This window comes from Mesocricetus auratus, unplaced genomic scaffold (genome assembly GCF_017639785.1).
Source record: "Mesocricetus auratus isolate SY011 unplaced genomic scaffold, BCM_Maur_2.0 Super-Scaffold_6730, whole genome shotgun sequence".
Classification (NCBI taxonomy): Eukaryota; Metazoa; Chordata; class Mammalia; order Rodentia; family Cricetidae; genus Mesocricetus; species Mesocricetus auratus.
In genome coordinates, this window is record NW_024429184.1 from 25,324,531 (window position 1) to 25,344,209 (window position 19,679).

At 47.1% G+C, this 19,679-nt stretch overlaps 1 protein-coding gene across 3 annotated transcripts in view; it reads left to right on the forward strand.

Annotated features, from left to right (window-relative positions):
- The window catches only part of Ankrd6 (ankyrin repeat domain 6), a 155,985-nt gene that overhangs the window by 87,293 nt on the left and 49,013 nt on the right, over positions 1–19,679 (forward strand). For 2 of the 3 annotated variants that reach the window (XM_040740496.1, XM_040740501.1), the window contains exon 2: positions 9,098–9,360. In XM_040740496.1, the coding sequence (XP_040596430.1) occupies positions 9,241–9,360 (120 nt within the window). In that variant the 5' untranslated portion in view covers positions 9,098–9,240. Of the gene's footprint in view, positions 1–5,507; positions 5,646–9,097; positions 9,361–19,679 lie in introns of those variants that run through there. The other variant, XM_040740492.1, reaches the window with a different exon arrangement.

Genomic DNA, 19,679 nt, shown 5'->3' on the forward strand with positions numbered 1-19,679 from the left:
TCATGCTCAGGGATTGGTTGGTTTTCATGCTCAGGGATTGGTTGGTTTTTATGCTCAGGGATTGGTTGGTTTTTATGCTCAGGGATTGGTTGGTTTTATGCTGAGTTGGTCAGGGTCAGCTTGTGTCTCTTTGGCTCTGGTTTCCAGGGCCTAAGTGTGTTTCTCTGGTTCTGGTTTCAGGGCCAGGGTGTGTTTCTTTCACTGGTTCTTTTTAACCTTTTGGCTGTGGTTTCAGGGCCAGTGGCCTCAGGGTCAGGGTGTGTTTCTTTGGCTAGCCATTTTATCCTACAATAATAGTAATTAGCATCATAATAGTTATTATACATGACAAATATAATTATAATTATCACTACTATGACTTGTACTTGGGATCAAACTCAGGGCCTCAGTATACTAGACAAGTATTGCGTCACTGGGTCATATCATTAATCATAACTTTCTTCAATTGTTTTTAAATGTTTTATTATCTATCTCTATATATATGGGTGTTTTGCCTGCATGTATGCTTTTGCATCATATACTTTCAGCGCCCTCAGAGGTCAGAAGAGGGCATTGGGACTGGAGTTAGCAGATGGTTGTGAATCACTGTGTGGGTGCTGGGAATCGAACCTGGGTCCTCTGCAAGAGCAGCCCTTCACAAGCCAGCTTCTCACTGCTCTCTAATTCTGCATCTCACACCCCAGAACCTTCTCTGACCATGGCAGTCTCCTTCAAGGAGAGACAGAGGGAGAAGACTCTTGAACCATAAGAGAGGCTGGCAATAGTCACCCAATTGCAGTCCAGGTTGGTGAGTGCTGCGGTGAGGTTTAAAATGCACATTGTTAGCCAGGTGTGGGTAGTAGAGGAGGGGATCAGAAGCTCAAGGCAAGTCTTAGCTATAGAGTGAAACAGTGTATGGGGTCCTATATCAGGGAGGGAGGGAGGGAGGGAGGAAGGGAGGGAGGGAGGGAGGGAAGGACGGAGGGACAGAGGGAGGGACGGAGGGACGGAGGGAGGGAGGGAGGGGGGAATCAGTAGGTCCAAAATAAATGGCAGAGCTGGGATTGGTACCTAGTATGAATTGGGCCGTGGGAACATGGAGAACAGAGGGATCTTCTGAGAGAAAGCCCACCTTTGAGTCAGATATGAAGGAGAAGGGCAGTTTGGGATGAGGTCTACAGGGAGTTAGAAGTAAAAATGGCCCAAGTGTACTTTGAGATACTCTAAATACCCCTGCAGCCAAGCTGCGGAACAGAATGTGGGGAGGGGTGTCAGGACAGGGGCCAGATCATCATAGGTCTGTGCGTCCCTGGACTTTGGAGGGATGTGCACCTGAGGGTTAGAGCTAGGGAGAAATGTGATCACGTGTTTACTGTGAAGAGAGACTAGGGATGAAAGAATAGGCAGGACTAGAGATGAGGAGACTAGCATGGAGGATGATTTCATGTGCAAGTTCAGTCCTGTAACTAGCAGAGCCTGAGCCTTTGTGTGAACACTGTCACATAAACATTCTTTGATTGAAATGCAAAGAGGTCCATAGGTAAAAACAAAATAGTGGCTCTGGGTGTGTGTGGTGGAGATATGGCTCAGGGTTAGGTAAAGCGTCTGCCGTACAAACATGAAGTCCTGGATTCGGATCCCCAGAAGCCACGTGCTCTGACTGTGGCAGTGCCTCTGTTCCCTCAGCTGCAGTGGCATAGAGTCAGGTGGACGTTCAGGGCTTGCTGGTCAGCCCACCTAGCCAAACTGGTGTGCTCCAGATTCAGTGGGAGACTTTGTCTCAGAAAATAAGGTGGGGAGCAGCAGAGGAGATGTCTGCCATTGATTCTGGCTTTCATGTGAGCATATACAGGTATACACACATGTACATACATACAGGTACACACACATGTACATACACACATGCACACATGTACATACACATACACACATAGGTACACACAGGTACACATACATGTACATACACACATGCACATACACAGGTCATACACACATAAATACACATACATGTACACACACACACACACACACACACACACACACCATAGAAACTGGCACTGAAGGCCTGGCCACAGCCTGCAGAGACTCAGGGCGAACAGCTGTCTGTGTGTCAGTTCACGGTCTGTTTCCTATCTTTGCCATCTCGAAGCAGGCAGAAGTAGAAGGCTTCATTCCTTATCACCTTCTAACAGTGACAGATCTGATAGGGAAGCGTGTCTGTCAGAGGTGCACTGATCTGAGACCCAGTCAGAGGACAGACAACGTGACTACTGTTAACTCAGTGACTTGGCCTTCTTAGGAGTCAAGTTTAGTGTCCCGACAACTCTGTGTTCAGGTTGTGTTTTCATGAGTGTTTTTTTTTTAAATTGAAGATACAGTTTAAGCCAAATTACACCCACTGTCTGGATCTTGAATAGGAGTTTGGCTTCTCTTTCTCCCGAGGTACCGACTCATTTAGGGAAGCAGATTTCTATTTACAAGCTGAAACCTGCTTTACCTCACTCAGTGCACTTTCTACGTTTCGGTCATCCCAATGGGGCTTCAGAAAGCATTCTCAGCGTCCAATTAAAGGCGAAGCTGTCAGCCAGTACCATGTTTAGGAAGTGCCGTCAGAAACGGCAGGGCAGGAACCACCTGAGATGTAACCTAGTATGTGCTTATCTCTCTGAGCACAGCTGCCAGATAGGGTGCAGTGGGTCACTCCTCCCCCCATCAACGTGTGGCCTGCCAGCATTCACAAGGAAATCTGCCCGAAGTAAATGAATGGCCAGGCTGCAACTGAAGCTCAGGCAGGCTGACTTCAAACCTTTGTTCTTCATTTCCATCCCTTACTCTTTCAAACCAGAGCACTTGGTGATTTGCTGCAGGCGAGATAGGGGAGAAGAGGACATAGAGAAATAGTTGAGTTAAGGGGGCAGGTTGACAGATGACAGCTGGAGCCCCTAATCAAGGTGGGGACACAAGGAAAGGAAGAAGCTTTAAAGGAAGGATGTTGAGGGGCATCCAAGTAAGATTCCTCTGGGTGGGTATTTAAATATGGAGCCGCAGAAAAAGTGAGCAAGGCTCGAGAGTAGATTGCACAGATCTGTTTCTAGGCAGCAGAGGATGTGGGCAGCGGGAGGAGGAGGAAAATGGGTAGAGAAGAGAACCAAGAACCTCTGGGACCTGCAGCACTGAGGTCCCAGCAGGACAGAGCCCTCCAGTGAAACAGAGAAGCCAGCCTGGGCTGGTGGAAGGACAGCAGGTCACAGGCGCTAAGGAGGGAGGAAAGGATGGTCCTAATGGGATGGGGGAGTTGTACAAGGTGGAGCGAAAAGAATGTCACTGAGCCTGCAGTTAGGCTGGCATAAAAGCTGCACTGGGAGGGTCAAATGACAGCTTCTCACAAAACGTAACCCTGCTGTGTGATATGATAGGTTTGTAGTTCCCGGTGTCCCCCAAGTGAGATGGATGCCTTGCAGGCATGTTTACAACGCTTCATGCACAGTGCAACCAAGTCCTCCAATGGATAAATGGGGAAGCAAATGTGGTATGTTCATACAATAGAATATTATTCACCACTAGAAAGGGATTGGCTACCAAACCATAAAATACATGGGATATGGACCTTAAGTGGTTACTGCTGGTCCAGTCAGAAAATGTGACAATGCTGTCTGCTTCCAGCTATGTGGCATTATGGGAAAGGCAAAGCTGTGCAGACCTTGAGGAGCAAGGGAGAGCATGGGCTCTTTAGGACAGTGGAGCTATTCTGTAGAATTCTTGAATGGCAGATGCAAGCACTGGGCATTGGTCACAGTTCCCACTGAGCTCTGGGACAGAAAAGATGTGTGTGAAGGGGGCCCTGTTGGAAACCATGGGCTGGCCTCTGATTCACAGAGATCCACCTGCCTCTGCTGCCACGGAAGAACTGTACAAAGGAAAAGAAAACAGAGAAAGCAAGCCATGTGCATACCACCGTGAGAGAGAGCAGGTCTATCATTAATGAGGCACGCCCGTGTTCCAAGGTGAGCGAGTACCTCACTCCACTTCTTCACCAACTCCCCACCTCGAGGCATGATGTGAAAAGTGCCACCTCCTAGTTTTCCCGGTATCAGGTATCATCGCTGAGCTTTGCCCTTGAATAAGCTCTGGTGTCAGCTGCCTGTTTCCTCCCTGGCAGTTCCGCTGTCCTTCAGACCACCCAGCCTGCTCCAGCTCCCGTCTGCCCTGCCTCCAACACTTTCCCAGTGAAAACGTAGCTCACCTCCTTTCCCTTAGCCACCAAAGAAGAGTGATTTCTCTACCCGTTTCTGCTGTGCTTTTTGCCGTTACGTTCAAAACATAGAGACTCAGCACATCACAAAAAATTGAATCGCAAAAACTGAGCAAAGATTTAAAGGGAAGCAAGTGTGTTATCGGGAGGAGGAACTGTCATGGACAGTTGTCTTTCAGACAGTGAACTTTAAACTGGTTGCATTAGTCTGTGCTTTGTTTCTGGCACCTGGTCTTTTGGGTTTTTATTGTGACTTAACGGTGGCCAGGGAATAGTTTCTTCAAAGTAGGGATGGAGTTATGTTTGTCCTTGTAATCTCACTTAGCCCCCGGTTGGTGATTGCAGGAGTAGTGATTGGTTTTGGATGTACTAGGATGAAATACATACATACGTACATACATACATACATACATACATACATACATACATACATTCATATATACATATTCCAAAAGAAAAGGGAAAGATGGTGTTAACATCTCTTGGTAGTTGTCTCCCTGGTATATTTCCACATTTGTTCAGTGTATGGGCCAGAGTCCACAGTCTCACCTTTCTGTGCCAAAAGGCAGAAGCAGGATCCCAGCCCTGGCCACAGGAGCTGCTGTCCTTGGGGGGCTGGGGGAGGTGAGGGACAGGACAGCAGTCAGGTTTGTTGACCAAGCCATTCTCCACTCTAGAGCCACCCATTCTGTCTTCACATGCGTCCTGGCTCCAGTCAAAATCAGAGCCTCCTTATGTCTCTAGTAGGACGTTGCTGTTGCTTGCGGAAGTGGGCAGGAAGGCACACTTGTGATGCCCAGAAGGGTGGCTGCGCCTGTCCATCTGCTTCCGAGGGACCCCTGCCCTCCGCCTCCCGCTCTGCTCCCCCACGCACGCGGCGGCGGCGGCGGAGTTTCTGAGTAGACTGCATTTACAGACATCTCAGTGGCCACTCAGCCAGACCGTCTGCGCTGCTCATGCTGCAGTCCCTGTGTGGGACTCTGCTCAAGCAGCTGTGTCTGGGTCGCTGCGCAGGATGCCAGCATTTCCCCAGCTGTTCCTGTGAGGACGGTCGGTGGTGTGTTCCCGAGGCAGGCTGCAAACTTTGCTTCTCCGTCATCAGAGCTTCTGCTTGAAGCACTCTCCTCAGCTAGGAACCGCTCCCTGACTCTTGTCGGGCAGGGTTACAGGTCCTCTGCTTGTAGAGAGAGCAGTCTCACAAAATCTGAGTCTCGAGCATTCAGAGCAGTGACAACAGAGCAGCATCTGGAGCTCAACGGATGCCTTAATAGACTGGTGAGGCAGCTAGCGTCTCGGCAGAGGAAGCTAAGGAGGAAGGCTTTACAGCCGCTGTTGGTAAATCACTGAGCCTCCAGAATCCCACCAGGAGAGAATTGACTGCATTTCAGAAAGATCACGGAGGACAGCCCCATGTGTGAGTAATCTCCCAGTGGGAAGAGCTAGTTATCCCAACTATGTGCTCGCTAACCAGGGCTCTGGTGGCCTAATCTTGGTGGGCTCTGCACATTGCCTGGCTAGGACTTTTCTTTGAAGGGCTCATTTAGAATAGTGCATTGGGAGGAGATTCAATGTGATGGCTTTCAGATAGTGACCGGCATCGGGAGAGTTGTTGTAAATCTGCAATAAAGCCGCAAAATCAAACCGCACAGACCCTTTGCTGTATGAAGCAAAAGAAAAACAACTACTGCCTCACAGGTGAAGCATCTGTGGAATTCTCTGACTGGCGATGAGAGACAAAAGGCATTGCAGACTAGGGACGACACATGCAGAAGGGGTAGGGCAGGAAGAGAGGAGGCGGTGGGTCTCTGGGGTCCAGACCCACCTGCAAGTGTTGTGTCTTTGTGTACTGACTGTGCACCTGCTTCCTGCCTGATGCAAGTTTGCCTTTAAGCCACTCCCTTCGGAGCCCTGTGAAAATAAATACCGTGACAGAGGCTGTGATTGACAGGTGTGAGCAGGCAGACTGTTCACTTCCAGCAGCAAGGCTGTCTTGAATGGTGACTAGCAAATGGAAGGGGAGGCTCGGATTTACTGAGAGGCCAAAGCTATGACAGCCAGGCCAGCAGTGAAGACTAACTCAGCCTGCACACTGGTCACACCCTTACATTTCTCCATCCGTCCCTGTCCCTGCCTGCCTCCGTCTGGCTTAGTTTGCTGGTTCCCAGACAGGGAGCAGAGCATCCTCTCACTCCGAGTGAGGTCGTGAGGGGAAACAGGAAGCAGAGCAGACTCAGCATCTCCGATTCCCGTGCACCACGCTTTGTGTAAAGCATCTGCTGGTGTGGGTCCTCACAGGGACATGCCCCCTGCACTGAAACTGAGGATGACTTAGAGGTGTCCAAGTGCAAGGGGGTGGTGTTAGCTGCAGAAAGGAACTGATCACCTGGGGCGGTGTTGCTGCTGCTGATCTTACAGGCAGTTTTCTGTGCCAGCATGCTGGGGTGATGGGGCATATCCGAGATCTGCTGTGAGTGACCACTGTCTTGCAGGTGGGTGGGTGGTTTCATGGGGAGGGGGTAAAGATGTGTGTAGCTGCAACAGAAAAGCAAAGAATGAAATGGCATTGCTAGTTGACCAATTTTCTCACCAATGGGATGTTGTTATGTTTAAGACAAAATAGTGTTGGTGGCTGGACTTGCAGAGGGCTATTTGCCCAGTGATTATCTAAGCAAAGCTATCTCATGAGAACTTCTGGCTTTGGTGTCATTGTCTGAGGGGCGTCATCTGTTGCATGAGACGGTGGCTGGGATGGAAGTGACAATCAATTAGCAGCCGAGTACACAGAGATAGCAAATGGGCAGATGAAGGGAAGGATGTGCAAAGGGAAAGAAAGGACTTGCAGGAGGGAGGGAGACCTTTTGGGAACTGATGGCTAATGCCATGAATTCCCCTGTATTTGGCACAGAGTGATTTTTCAGTATTTGAGCTGAAGGAGAAACAAATCAATGTGTGTGAATGGAACACAGCCCACCTGCAGAAGAAGAAAACAGTAAACCCTGTGTTGATAACAAGCCTCCCGCAGATGACTCGTGTGTGTGTGTGTGTGTGTGTGTGTGTGTGTGTGTGTGTGTGTGTGTGTGTGTGTGTGTGTGTAGGCAGGAGATAAAGCCCCAAATGTAGTCATGTGGCTCTGGGCCCTTGCAAAGGCATTTCTTTCTAGCTGTTCCTCTCACTGCTCTGAGACTTAGCTCTGCTCTTTCGCTGGGCAGGGAATGTAACTTTGTGGGAGCACACTAGCCTGCCATGTGACAGGCCCTGGGCTCGATGCCCAGCACAGGAAGGCAAATGCACATCTCAGGGCTGACAACCCAGGGCAGCATCCTCCCCAGACTCGTACTTCCGGTGACCTGGTGAGTGAGAGCGGGGCTTGCCAGGTTCCTGTCTCTCATTATCTTCTGCCCATATCTGGGGCAACAGACGGAGAACAATATGAAATGTGATAATAAAGAGATTGGGGGAAGGTAAGAATTATCGTCCTAAAATTACAGTGTTTACATCTGGCTAGATTTCTTATAATGGAATAGCATCTTCACTCCCTGCTGCTGTGGGAGTAGAGTTGGTTGGTGTCTCTTCTGTATATGAGACTCTACCCCAGCCTCTCAGGGTAGTTGGCCACATGACCTGATATTGAAATGATCATCAAGTTTCTGGAAGCAACTATGAAAGATGCCTGTAGGTTCTTCAACATCAAGCCATGATGGAATGTTGGGTTGAAGAGTGGCCTTCGCTGCAGCATTTCCTTTTGGTGTGTATGATGTGTGTGTGGGGGGGCAGGTGTAGGGCACTGAGCCCAGGTCTTCAGGCTTTGTAGCAAGTGCCTATACCTGTTGAGCCATCGCCATGGCAATTGTAAACATATTTTAAAATCCAAAGGCGTCCTTCTTCCTCCTCCTGCCTCAGAATTAAAATCAGTACCCCTTGGTCTGTTCTAAAGATAGTCCAGGGCTACTTGTGAGGAGTCTGGAGTTCTGTTCATTTTATTCCTTTCATGAAAGGACAGGCTCAAGTTTACTGTAGTTATTGCCTCCAGACCACTGTGCACAGTCAGGCTTTGTCCTAAGTCGTTTGTGGCCATTTATTTTCCTCCCGTTTAGCCAGGAAGTGTGGGGTGTTCTTGGAGGAGGTGTTTCTAAACTGACAGCACTAGAGCTGGCTGCACCGACTGAGGAATCGTTTTCTTCCCAAAGTGCAGTGCTTCATCAGTTCGGGACTGGAGTCGGCCTGTGGTCTGTGCTCGGGCTTGGAGTGGGCCTGCGGTGTGTGCTCAGGACTCATCTGAGTTCTCTGCTCCAGAACCCAGAAGGCTGCGCTATTTTCAGAAAGTAAAGGATGAAGATCACGTGCACTGTGTGTGGGGTGGGTCTCCTCAAAGACACAGTGCCTACCAGGGTCGCCAAGTGCATGTTAGCCATGGTGGAGTCGTAGGAAGGTGGCCCACAAGGCTTGAGCATTCACTGTACACGTTGTTATGTAGATGACCAGGAAGTGTCCAGAGCATCATAGGAGGTCCTTCCTTTTTTTTAAAGTTAAAAACAATTAATTAAAATATAGTTACATCATTCTCCCCACCTTCCCTCCCTCCACCCCTGTGTTGTATCAGGCCTCTTTACCCAGGGTAAAAATGCAGCCTCCCAGTTCTGCCCATCTTGTGGAGAATGGTCCTGAGGAGGGAGGACGTGGAGAGATTGGCGCACACTGCTGCCTTTCCCTCCGAAATGCTGTGGAGGCTGGCTTTGGATGTCTCTTTAGCTGTCCTTCCCCTGTGCTGTACACCCAGAAGAATACCCTGAGGTCAGCAGAGGCGTGGTCTGACTGTCCTTGTGTGCTGAGAGGCACTGATGGCCGCTTTGTTTTGTGACCCCTTAGGACCTGAAGATGGAGTAGTAAAAAGGCATCCCCCATGATTCTGAGCACCTTTCCCTGTGGACTCCAGCCCTGGCCAGAGGCTGCCTGTGGAGCTGAAGGGACTGACCTACTGCTTTCTTGAGAACCCCTTCCTCTCCTAATTCATGAGCCAGCAGGATGCGGTCGCTGCGCTTTCAGAACGCCTGCTCATAGCTGCGTACAAAGGCCAAACAGAGAATGTGGTTCAGCTCATCAACAAGGGTGCCAAGGTAGCAGTTACCAAGGTAACGAGGAAAAATGCCGTAACTATTCTCTGGGAGTAGCTCACCCTTGTCTGCAGAACTGTTGTTTGGTTCATAGCTTTTAAAGAACTGGCTTTGGTAAAGAGATGGAGGCTTGGGAGAAACAAGAAGTCGTGAAAATGTTTTCATTGTCATCTTTCAAATGGAGCGTTTGTAATTTGCTTTACAGTCTTTCAAATCACATCTGACTTTTCCCTATCCACCTTTGTAGCCAGTCGACAGGATATCTCTTTGGAGACGTTCCTACACAGTCTGACTAAACAGTGAGCTGGTAATCGTGATGTTAGGCAGGCCTTTTGGCAAGGTGGACTAGCCTTTGGTCAGGAAGCCCCCCTCCCCCAGTCTCATTGTCCCCATCTGACAGATGACTGTCATTCCTACTATGGGCACTGCTTTCATGTGGGCTTTGCAAGACATTGCTCACCCACATCAGCAGACGATATAATGACAAATCGGGGAACATTTGGTTGAAGGCAGTTTTATAGCAAACCCCCAAGAAAGTAGGCCCTGGCTAGGTGTGGCTGTGCAGCGTTAGAGAAGGAGAGGACAGCCTGGCTGCATAGTCTCAAAAATAAACAACAAAAAACACAAATAAGCCAAACAAAATATGTCAGACCCTGCATATTTGAAGGTTACTGGAGCAAACTTATCCAGATGCTGTTGCTGTGAGTACCGAAAAGGTCCCAGACAGAGATTATTATCTTCTCACCCTCACTCTGGAGATAAGGGAGCTGAAGACATTCCTGCCCAGGCAGAAATGCACCTTATATCCATGGCGCCCCAGTCCGAAGCTCTCCTGCCCTCCATCCCAGAGAGAGCTGAGCGGATGCAGATATGGTCTCATGCTTTCACGAAACACAATTTTTTTAATACCTCTGACTTTCTGAACCAGATGTTGGTCAGTATGAGTCTCGGTCACTCGTGCATTTGAGCACACAGTGAGAAGTTGGCCTCCGGAAGTTAGAGAAAGAATTCACCAGGACCCATCCATGTTGGACTTCCTTTTGAGAAATAAATTTCTCTTATGGCAGCCTGAGCCCACAATACAACCATATTCTAATTTTAGAAAACGTCCATCGTCCAGTAAAAAACAACCATTCATTACCTCCCTATCCCCAGCTCTCGGTGACTAGGAATCTCTGGGATGCTGGTCCTAGGTTCTATAAGACAGCAGGCCAAGCAAGCCGTGTGAGCTAGCCAGTATGCAGCCTCTAGTTTCCTGTCCTGATTCCCTTCAGTAGTGTGTAGCAATATGGATGTGTAAGCCAAATAAACCCTTTCTTCCCCAAGTTGCTTTTGGGTCATGGTGTTTTGTCCCAGCAATAGAAACCCTAACTAGATATATGGCATATGGTCTCCTGTCATGATTTCATTCATGGAGCGCAGTATTATCAAGAGTTCTTCATGTTGCAGTAAATGATGCTTCATTCCTTTTTATGTCTGAACAACAATACATGGTAAGCACACAATACATAGTAGTTCCCTTATCTATATTACAGAACCCCCAGTGGATGCCTGACACTACCAAGTCCCATACATCCTATGTTGTTTCCTATATATAGATATTTATAATAGAGTTTAATATACATATTAGGCACAGTAAGGGAATGACCATAATCAATGACACACTCTCTCTCTATGTATAATATCAGTACATTAAGGTAAAGTGTCAGCATAATGTTGCTGTGCATTGGGACCACTGAACAGAATAGTGATACCTTCGACACATGCACTGTAACACCACCACGGTCCATCCAATGAGTGTGGGACTACAGGGTCCCCCTTGGGGGAATAGCATGGATACAGAGGACAAAGGGATCCGTGTCCCTGGTGGGATGGAGTGGGACAGCATGCGTGTTCATTGTGTCACCCAGAATTATGCAATTTCAGACTCCGAAATTCTTTATCTCTTGAAATTTCCATTTGCCGTTTCAGATTGTGATTGACAGTAGTTGTTATTCGGAGAGAGATGGTGGTAAAGGAGGATCGTTATACTGTCCTTTAGTCAGGGGACATTTCCTGCTGTTTCTAGTGTAGGACTATTATGAAAATGACTGCCAAAGCCATGAGCATCTGTGTGCACATACTTTTGTATGGGCAGGGTTTGCGTTTGTGTGGGGTGAGTATCAGGGAAATTGCTGAGTCACACAATACATCTGTTAATGCTGTAAGGAAATGCCATGCCTGTTTTCAAAGTGGGCTTACAGTTTCCCATTCCCAGCGGCATGCGTGAGGGTCCTGTTTCCTACCTCACCAACGCTTACTGTATTCTGTTGTTGTTTGTAGAGATGTTGTCTCATTGCTATAGTCTAGGCTGGCCTTGAATGCACGGCAGCCCTCTTGCCCCCAGCTTTCCAAGCACTGGAACTGCAGGTGTGCGCCCTGATCCCTGGTCACCATTTCCTTTTAGATACAGATGATCTTTGACTTAGAGTGGAGCCATGTGCTGATAAATCCATCGTAAACCATGTAGGGTTAAATGCATTCCCTACACCTAACCTACTGTGCATCTCAGCTCAGTAGCGGAACACATGTGGGATATCCTCTGCCATCTTTCTGATCGTGTGACTTGCTGTTGCTAGCCCACCATCCCAAGAGGGTCCCATACTGCATATTTCTAGCCTTCAGGGGAAATATTAAAATTTAAAATGATTTCTTGTGAGCGTGCATTACTTTTGCATCAGTGTTGAAGAGTTGTAAATTAAATTACCATAAACCAGGAATCGCCTTTACATGCCTTTACCAAAAAAGTCAAACTTTTCCACAAGGAACTTTTAAACTGCTGAAATACTGTATTCTATACACATGGGCGTTTTGTCTGCAAGTGTGTCTGTATACCATTGCAGTGTATATACACAGTATCTGCGTAGTACATTTCATGAGGTACCTGTGGAGTCTAGAAGAGGGTGTCAGATCCCCTAGGACTGGAGTTACAGACAGGCATGAGCTGCTATGTGGTGTTGGGAATTGAACCTGAGTTCCCTGGAAGATTCTTGGCCTCCAGGCCATCTCTCCAGCACCTGCTAGAGAGTTAAAAAAGAAAAAGACACCATAGATGAGGTGTTCCCCTTCCCTTTAGGGAACACAGTCAGACAAGGACAGAGTTCTGGCCTCATCACAGGCAGGGCTCTCAGATGTGCTGTAAGCGGACACTTATTAAAAGATCCTGGCTTCTCAGCACATGGGTGAGCAGAACCATGACCAGGGAAAGAATAAGACATCCCCAAGTGATCCCCAAGTGCGTGTGGGCTTCTTGAGGGGGACATGCGCTCAGGGGTCTTTACAGCTGGCATATATATGATCCTGGGGCATTTTAAGTTACATGGCTCAGAGTATAATTTACAAGGTTTAAAGGCTAAAGAGTTGTCCTTTTGTAAGCAAAATCGTAAGCTTTCTGAAGGGTATTGTTTTGGTTTAGAATAGAAGAGTGCCAAAAACTCAAGGATGTACATCATGTTGGCCCTAAGCAGGCACTTTATTGACTGACCTTGACGTCTCTGTCTGATATCTTTGGGAGACCATGCCCTTGGTAGGCAGTTTGGGACTGATCAGTGTCTGAAGTCTCCTGACTCTGTCCACAGATCAGGAGAGCCAGGTCTAGGACTAATGGCCTCTCTCCCTTCCCATGTCCCCATGATGTCTTCAGTCTTCTTGCTTCTCTTGAAGAAATGGCTTTTACATCTCCTAACTGTCTTCTTCCCTACCCACTTGCTTCTACATTCTAAGAATATATGTATACTATTGATCGGCCAGCTTAATTTTTAAATTAGTCAAATGAATTATGTTTCCAATACTTACAGAAGAGCAGGTTTACATCTTAACTGTTTGCAGGTATGAGTTTCAGTGGTCCTATAGACAGTCACACCGTTCCCCAGCTGTGGCCACTATTTTCCCACATTTCCAAATGGAAGCCATGTTCTTATTAAACACTGACTCCTCAGTACCCCGCTGCTCCCAGAACCTGGAACTCTTCTCTCTCTTTTGAGACAAAGTCTCACAATGTCTCTCTGACTGGCCTGGAACTAACTCACAGTGTGGCTCTGATTGGCCTTGAATTCAAAGCTGCCTTCATGGCCATTTTTGTGCACAGGATCTTGCTTTAAATGCTTCACACCAAACCTGCGTGTCCCAGCTGGAGCCTGTCACTCTTTTCAGGGTCTCTTTTGTATTGAGTGGCACCCCCATTTGTGATTTCATACCATCCCATTTTCTTTGTGGTTCCCATTGTCCCTCTACTTGCCACGCTTTTAGTGGGCAGGCCACTTATCTTGCATCCTGAATTTCTTCTTGATGTCTTTCTAGCTGCCTACACCAATGCTACAGGAGACACTTCAGGAAACAGAAATTGGAGTTTTCTTTTGAGAAAGCCTTGGTTTTATAGATGTTCACATTATCTACGGAGTTACCTCATGTACGAAGTATCTCTGCCCAAGGCTCAGTTTCAGTAGCTTAGCATCATAGGTACTTTGTTGCCTGGATAGACCCTCTGCACTTCTCCTGATGCTGAGCATAGACCAGAGGCTTAGTGTTAGAAGCCTGAGGAGCTGTAGGGTTGGCTGGCTGCCTGTGGGATTGCTAAGCATCTCCTCTTGGAAACTAGGAAACAAGGAGGACCCTAAGAGAGACATACATGGTCCCCTGGAGAAGGGGAAAGGGACAAGATCTTCTGAGCAAATTGGGAGCATGGGGGGAGGGGAGAGAGAGTTAGGAGAAAGAGAAGGGGAGAAGAGGAGGAGGGGGAGAAGATGACATGAGTGAGCAGGAAGACTGAGTCAGAGGAAGAATAGAGAAGAGCAAGAAAAGAGATACCATAATAGAGGGAGCCATTATAGGTTTAAAGAGAAGTCTGGAACTAGAGATCTACAAGGATGACCCCAGCTAAGAATCTAAGCAATAGTGGAGAGGCTACATTAAATGCCCTTCTCTGATAATGAGATTGATTACTACCTTATATGCCATCCCAGAGTCTTCATCCAATAGCTTGATGGAAGCAGAAGCAGACACCCACAGCTAAGCACTGAGCTGAATCCCTGGAATCCAGGTGCAGAAGGGAGGAGTGATGGGCAAAGGGGTCAAGACCAAGCTGGAGAAACCACTGAAACAGCTGACCTGAATAAGGGGGAGCTCATGGACCCCAGACTGATAACTGGAAAACCTCAGACCCCCTGAACATGGGTGTTACTTAGGAGGCCTGGGCAATCTGTGGGGCCTCTGGTAGTAGATCAGTGTTTATCCCTGGCATACAAATGTACTTTGGGAGCCCATTCCACATAGGGGGATATTCTCTCAGCCTGGACACATCTGGGAGGGCCTAGGCCCTCTCCAAATGATATGACAGACTTTGAAGATTCCCCCATGGAAGGCCTCACCCTCCCTGGGGAGCAGAAAGGGAATGGAATAGGGGTTGTTGGGAGGTGGGGGGAGGAGGTGAGGGAGAGGGAACTGTGATTGACATGTAAAACAAGCTTGTTTCTAATTTAATTTTTTTTAAGTAAAAACAACAAAAAAATGAAACTCCTCTTGGGATAATGTAGTTTTGACTTCCTCTAAAAGTAACCAGTAAAGTTATTTGGTAAAACTTCAATTAAGAAGAAAATATAACTTCATTCACAAAATTAGCATTTATCAAAGCCTCCATTTAATGCCATTCACTGGCCTTAAGTAATGGAATAGGGACTTAGATAACTAGGAAACAGAAACCAGGTGTGTGTGGGTGGTGCACACCTGTAGCTCCAACACTCGGACTGTGGCAGCAGAAAGACTCGGGCTTCCACAGTTGGACTAGGTGCACCGAGTGAGAGAACATTCAGTCCTGAATGGGAAGTCTCTATCAAATCCCTCCCTCAGGACTCAGGGAACTCTGTAGAAGAGGAGCCAGGAAGAGGACACCAAGGAAACAAAGGCAGCTAAACACAGCAGGACTGATACACATGTGCTCGCAGAGACGGTGGCTGCATGCACAGGCCTGCGTGGATAAGCCAGCACTAAGAGGGGATGTGGACACTGTCTACCATTCTTAACCCAGATGCCATCTCCAATTGACAACCATGAAACAGAGAATTCATTCTCTCCAGTGGAGTCTAACTGGGACACAAACCACACGTAAGGGCAGTACATGCCCAGCAGTAGATGGCCAACTGAAAATAAACACAATGATATTTTTGGAGGTTTTGGTTTTGTTTTGTTTTGTTTTGTTTGATTGTTTGTCTCCTGAAACTTTGGACATTTTTTAACCTTACTGATCTCCTGCTTATATATTATCCTTTCTGATTTTGTGTTTTCTAATGAGCATCCTATGTTTGCATGTATGTGTGCCTCTTGTGCTGTTTGTTTTGTGTTTTTCTTTTTCTCTGATTGTTTGACCTATTCTGGTCTGTTTGTTTTCTAAGGAGAAGAAGGTGGGAAGGATATAGGAGGAGATAAGGAAGGAGAAACTGTGATCAAAATATGTGAAGAAAATCTTTTCAATTAAAAACAATCAGTGGCTCAAGTTGTTCTGAGTGTTGTAGAGAGTCTCAACCAGACAAAAGAAAAAGTAGAACCCTTCATTTCCAGGAGGGTATGCACAGAGTTGTCCCAGAGTGCTCCAGAGGGTAGACCTCAGGCGGAGGGGTAAAGTTCGGTGGGGAGTGGAGGGGGGGAGAGGCAGGGGAGGGTGGGGGTGGAGGGGTTCCTTTAAGAAAGAAAGCACTTGGGCCATCTGCAGGTGATCTGAAATCAAGTCACCTAGAAAGGACCTGGAGACAATAGAGGAGGCACAGAGGCCACATGCCACGCGGAGGTAGCTGCTGGGCTTTGGTCCTTGCCCCTAGTTACAGCCTGTGACCTGTCCCAATGCCTTCCTCTTCCTTGGTGTTACACCCAGGCATGAGAGCAGTACACTACACTGGTACCTCCTGCTGTCTGTAAAAAACGGACATGGTGATAGGAGGGGCTACCGGAGTCTGCAGAGAGCGTTTGGAATAACGCCTGGTATGTCGCAAGCAGTCAGCTCGCCACCTCCCTTCCCCCCTTTCTTCCTGTCCCCACGGCCTGTTCCCAGGACCAGGGAATGTTTTTGTGTGTTTCCAGAAGTATTTATGCATGTAAAAGCAGGTCTACATCACTTCAAAATGTAAACGGGCCCATACTCAGCATAGCAATCCTTTATGAGCGATTTAATACCGCGCGGATCTAGTTGTTTGGTGAAATGGCTCTGCATCTCTCATTATGTGGCTAGACTGTAACCATTTGAGCCTCCTGTGGAGGCTGATTCTTTGCCGATGTGCATGGTCTCTGCTGCAGTGTGCACACTTGATGTCTCTTCCAGACACAGACGATCTCTACTGAGCAGATTCCTAGAAAATGCCTGAAGCAAAAGGTGTATTGAAGTTATAATGATCCCACTGAAGGGCCCCTCACTGGCAGAGAACTTTTGGGAATAAGGATCGGTGGGTAAAGAGACAGGACTTGGATAAAATCGTGTAGTTGGGTTTTTCTTTGGGACATTAGCCAACTCCCAAAAAACAGAGACTTGTTTTTAATTATGAAAGCTCAGTCTTTAGCTTAAGCTTGTCTCACTCGCTCTTATAACTTAATTTAACCTGTTTTTATTCAGCCACATTTAGCCTCAGGGCTTTTTCTTTTTCATTCGGCATTCCTGCTTTCCTGCTTCTCTATGTCTGGCTGGATGGCCCCTAGCATCTCCTCTCTCCCTCTGTCTCTCTAGAGTCTACATTCCTCCTCATACTTACTCTGTCTGTCCTGAAGTTCCACTTATACCTCCTGCCTGGCTGTGGCCATTTAGCTTTTCCTTAGACCAATCAGGTACCACATGTTTACATAGTTAAACTAATGTTCCACAGCAAGATTGTACAGACTTCCAGTAGCTGCCCCAACAAACTCCCACAGACACGGACACCCAAACAAAGGGAATGACTGTCTTACAATTTTGGAGGCTGGAGTGTGAGATCAAGCCATGCTGAACCTAGGGGTGAACGAGTCTTGTTTCTTGCTGCTGGTAGTTAGTGGTCCTGGGCTTACAGGGGTAGCATCCAATCCCTTCCTCTGTCTTCATACGGGTTTCTCTCTGTGATTTGTGCTACCAGGGCAACTATTACCTTCACATAGCATTAAGGGCTCAACCCGCTCCAGTATGACGTCATTGAAACTCTTTTACATCTGCAAAGGCTTAGTAAAATCAGGCAGACCTGACAGAAAGGGGTCAGAGTAGAGATAGGAAAAAGCAAGAGAGGAATGACTCGGGATGCTTAGGGTCAGGACTTTGAGAGGCATAGAGTATATGCCCATTATCTGGAGGAGAGTCTGGCTGTGCTTTGCCAGAGACACGTGGCTGTAGATGGGTGGCGTGGTAGTTTTCACCCAATGCAGGGACATCTCTGAGAATGAAGGCAAGTGTCCCTAGAAGCCCGTGCTGGAAGGATTCAGTCTCTGGTTGTGGCACTATGAAGTAGTGTTAATCTCACTCACTGGGTGAGATTAAGACCACCGTGATCTTTGAGCCAAATTTGTAGCGAACTTTATTAAATACTGGCCAGGATGATGGACGCTGGCCAGGTCTATACCCGGAGTTCCTGGAGAATGGCCAGGAATTATGGTAGTATGGTGCCTATGGAGGCCAAACCCACAAGGCTCCGTACTTCTTGCCCACGTGTGATCAAGCACATCCTGTAGAGTTGGGGCAACCAACCTTGTTTTATAAATCTCTGACCGTGATTAAAACTTAAAACATAACTTTAGCCCTCACAGTGGGGCCTAGAAGGAAGTCTTAAGTCATCGGTAGCATGCCCCGAAGTGGGTAGTGAGCCCTAGCCCCTAGCCTTCCTGCCTTCTGTTCGCTGGCCATGGGGTCTTTTGCTGTGATGTCATTTCTCACCACCCTATGGCCTCCTCTAATCTTAGACTGGAATATTCAAAATCAGACGTCAAAATCTGCCATTTTTTCTTTTTAAGTTGATTATCTGAGGTATTTGTTATAGTAACAGAATACGGACAACTGTAAGTTTCCATTAGTAGCTACACAGGTACAGTGCACACAAGCCAAACTGCCCCTGACTTGCAGGCCTGCATGGCCGCCGCTCTAGAATGAAGGAAACTTTTTCAGGTGGGGCTCTGGTCTATTTCTGTTTGTGGCTTTGTGTTTTTCACTGGGGCATATTTGCAAGATTTGTGTCAGAACTATGTTTGCCAACCTGTTAGTTTATAGTCATTTTCTTGGTCCCCAGGGGTGGGATGAGGGTGGATAATGGGAAAATAGATTGGCTACAATGTTTCTGGTTAGATAAAATCTCTCACTTGAGAGAGTGTGCTATGTGTAGCATACTTCTAGAACTTCATGAATATATTTAAAGAGACTTTTTCAAACATATTTGTTGTTGTATATAGTTACATGTATATGTATCATGTGTGTGTGGAGGTGTGCACAGATTACATGTGCATGAACAGAGATCAGGAGTTGGCTCTCGCCATGTGGCTTCCAGAGATTGAACTCAGGTTATCAATCAGGCTTGGTAAAAAGCACCTTTAACCACTAAACCATTTTACTGGTCCTAAAAAGAATTTTTAATCTGTACTTCATGTTCTAGGTCTGTAATCCCAGCTATTCAGAATGCTAAAGCAAGAAGGTGGCAAGTTTGGGACTAGTTTGTACTACAGATCAAGTTCAAAGCTAGCCTAGGCACCTTAGTAAGGTCTTATTTCAAAATAGAGTAAAAGGGGGCTGGAGAGATGGCTGCTCTTTCTGAGTTCCTGTGTTCAAATGGCCCATAAGCATCTATAATGGGATCTGATGCCCTCTTCTGGCACACAGGAGAATACACAGATAGCACTTGGTCATAGAATACATACATACATACATACATACATACATACATACATACATACATTATACATACACCTTCTTTAAACACAGTAAAAGCAGGGTGGGGCAGCTCATTTGGAGGACATCTACATGCATGTGACCCTAAATTTGGTTCCCAGTACCACCCCTCCCCCCCCACCAAAATCGAATCATTTCCATCTCTAGATAGGCAGTGATCTAATGCAGAGGGCACGGAAGGTGACCACTGCCCATCATGTGCAGGCTCTCACCAGAGTGTCCCTCTGTGTTACTTGTTTCTTACAGTTCCCCTCCTGAGACAGTCCATGCACAGACATGCAAGCAGATACAACAGTATTCATTTTCCCTTTTACATAAATTATCGGATATTATTCATTCCTTCTTCTTTTTTAATTTTTTTGTTAGTTTTGTTTTTTGAGACAAGTTCTCACTATGTAGCCTTTGCTGGTCTGGAACTCACAGA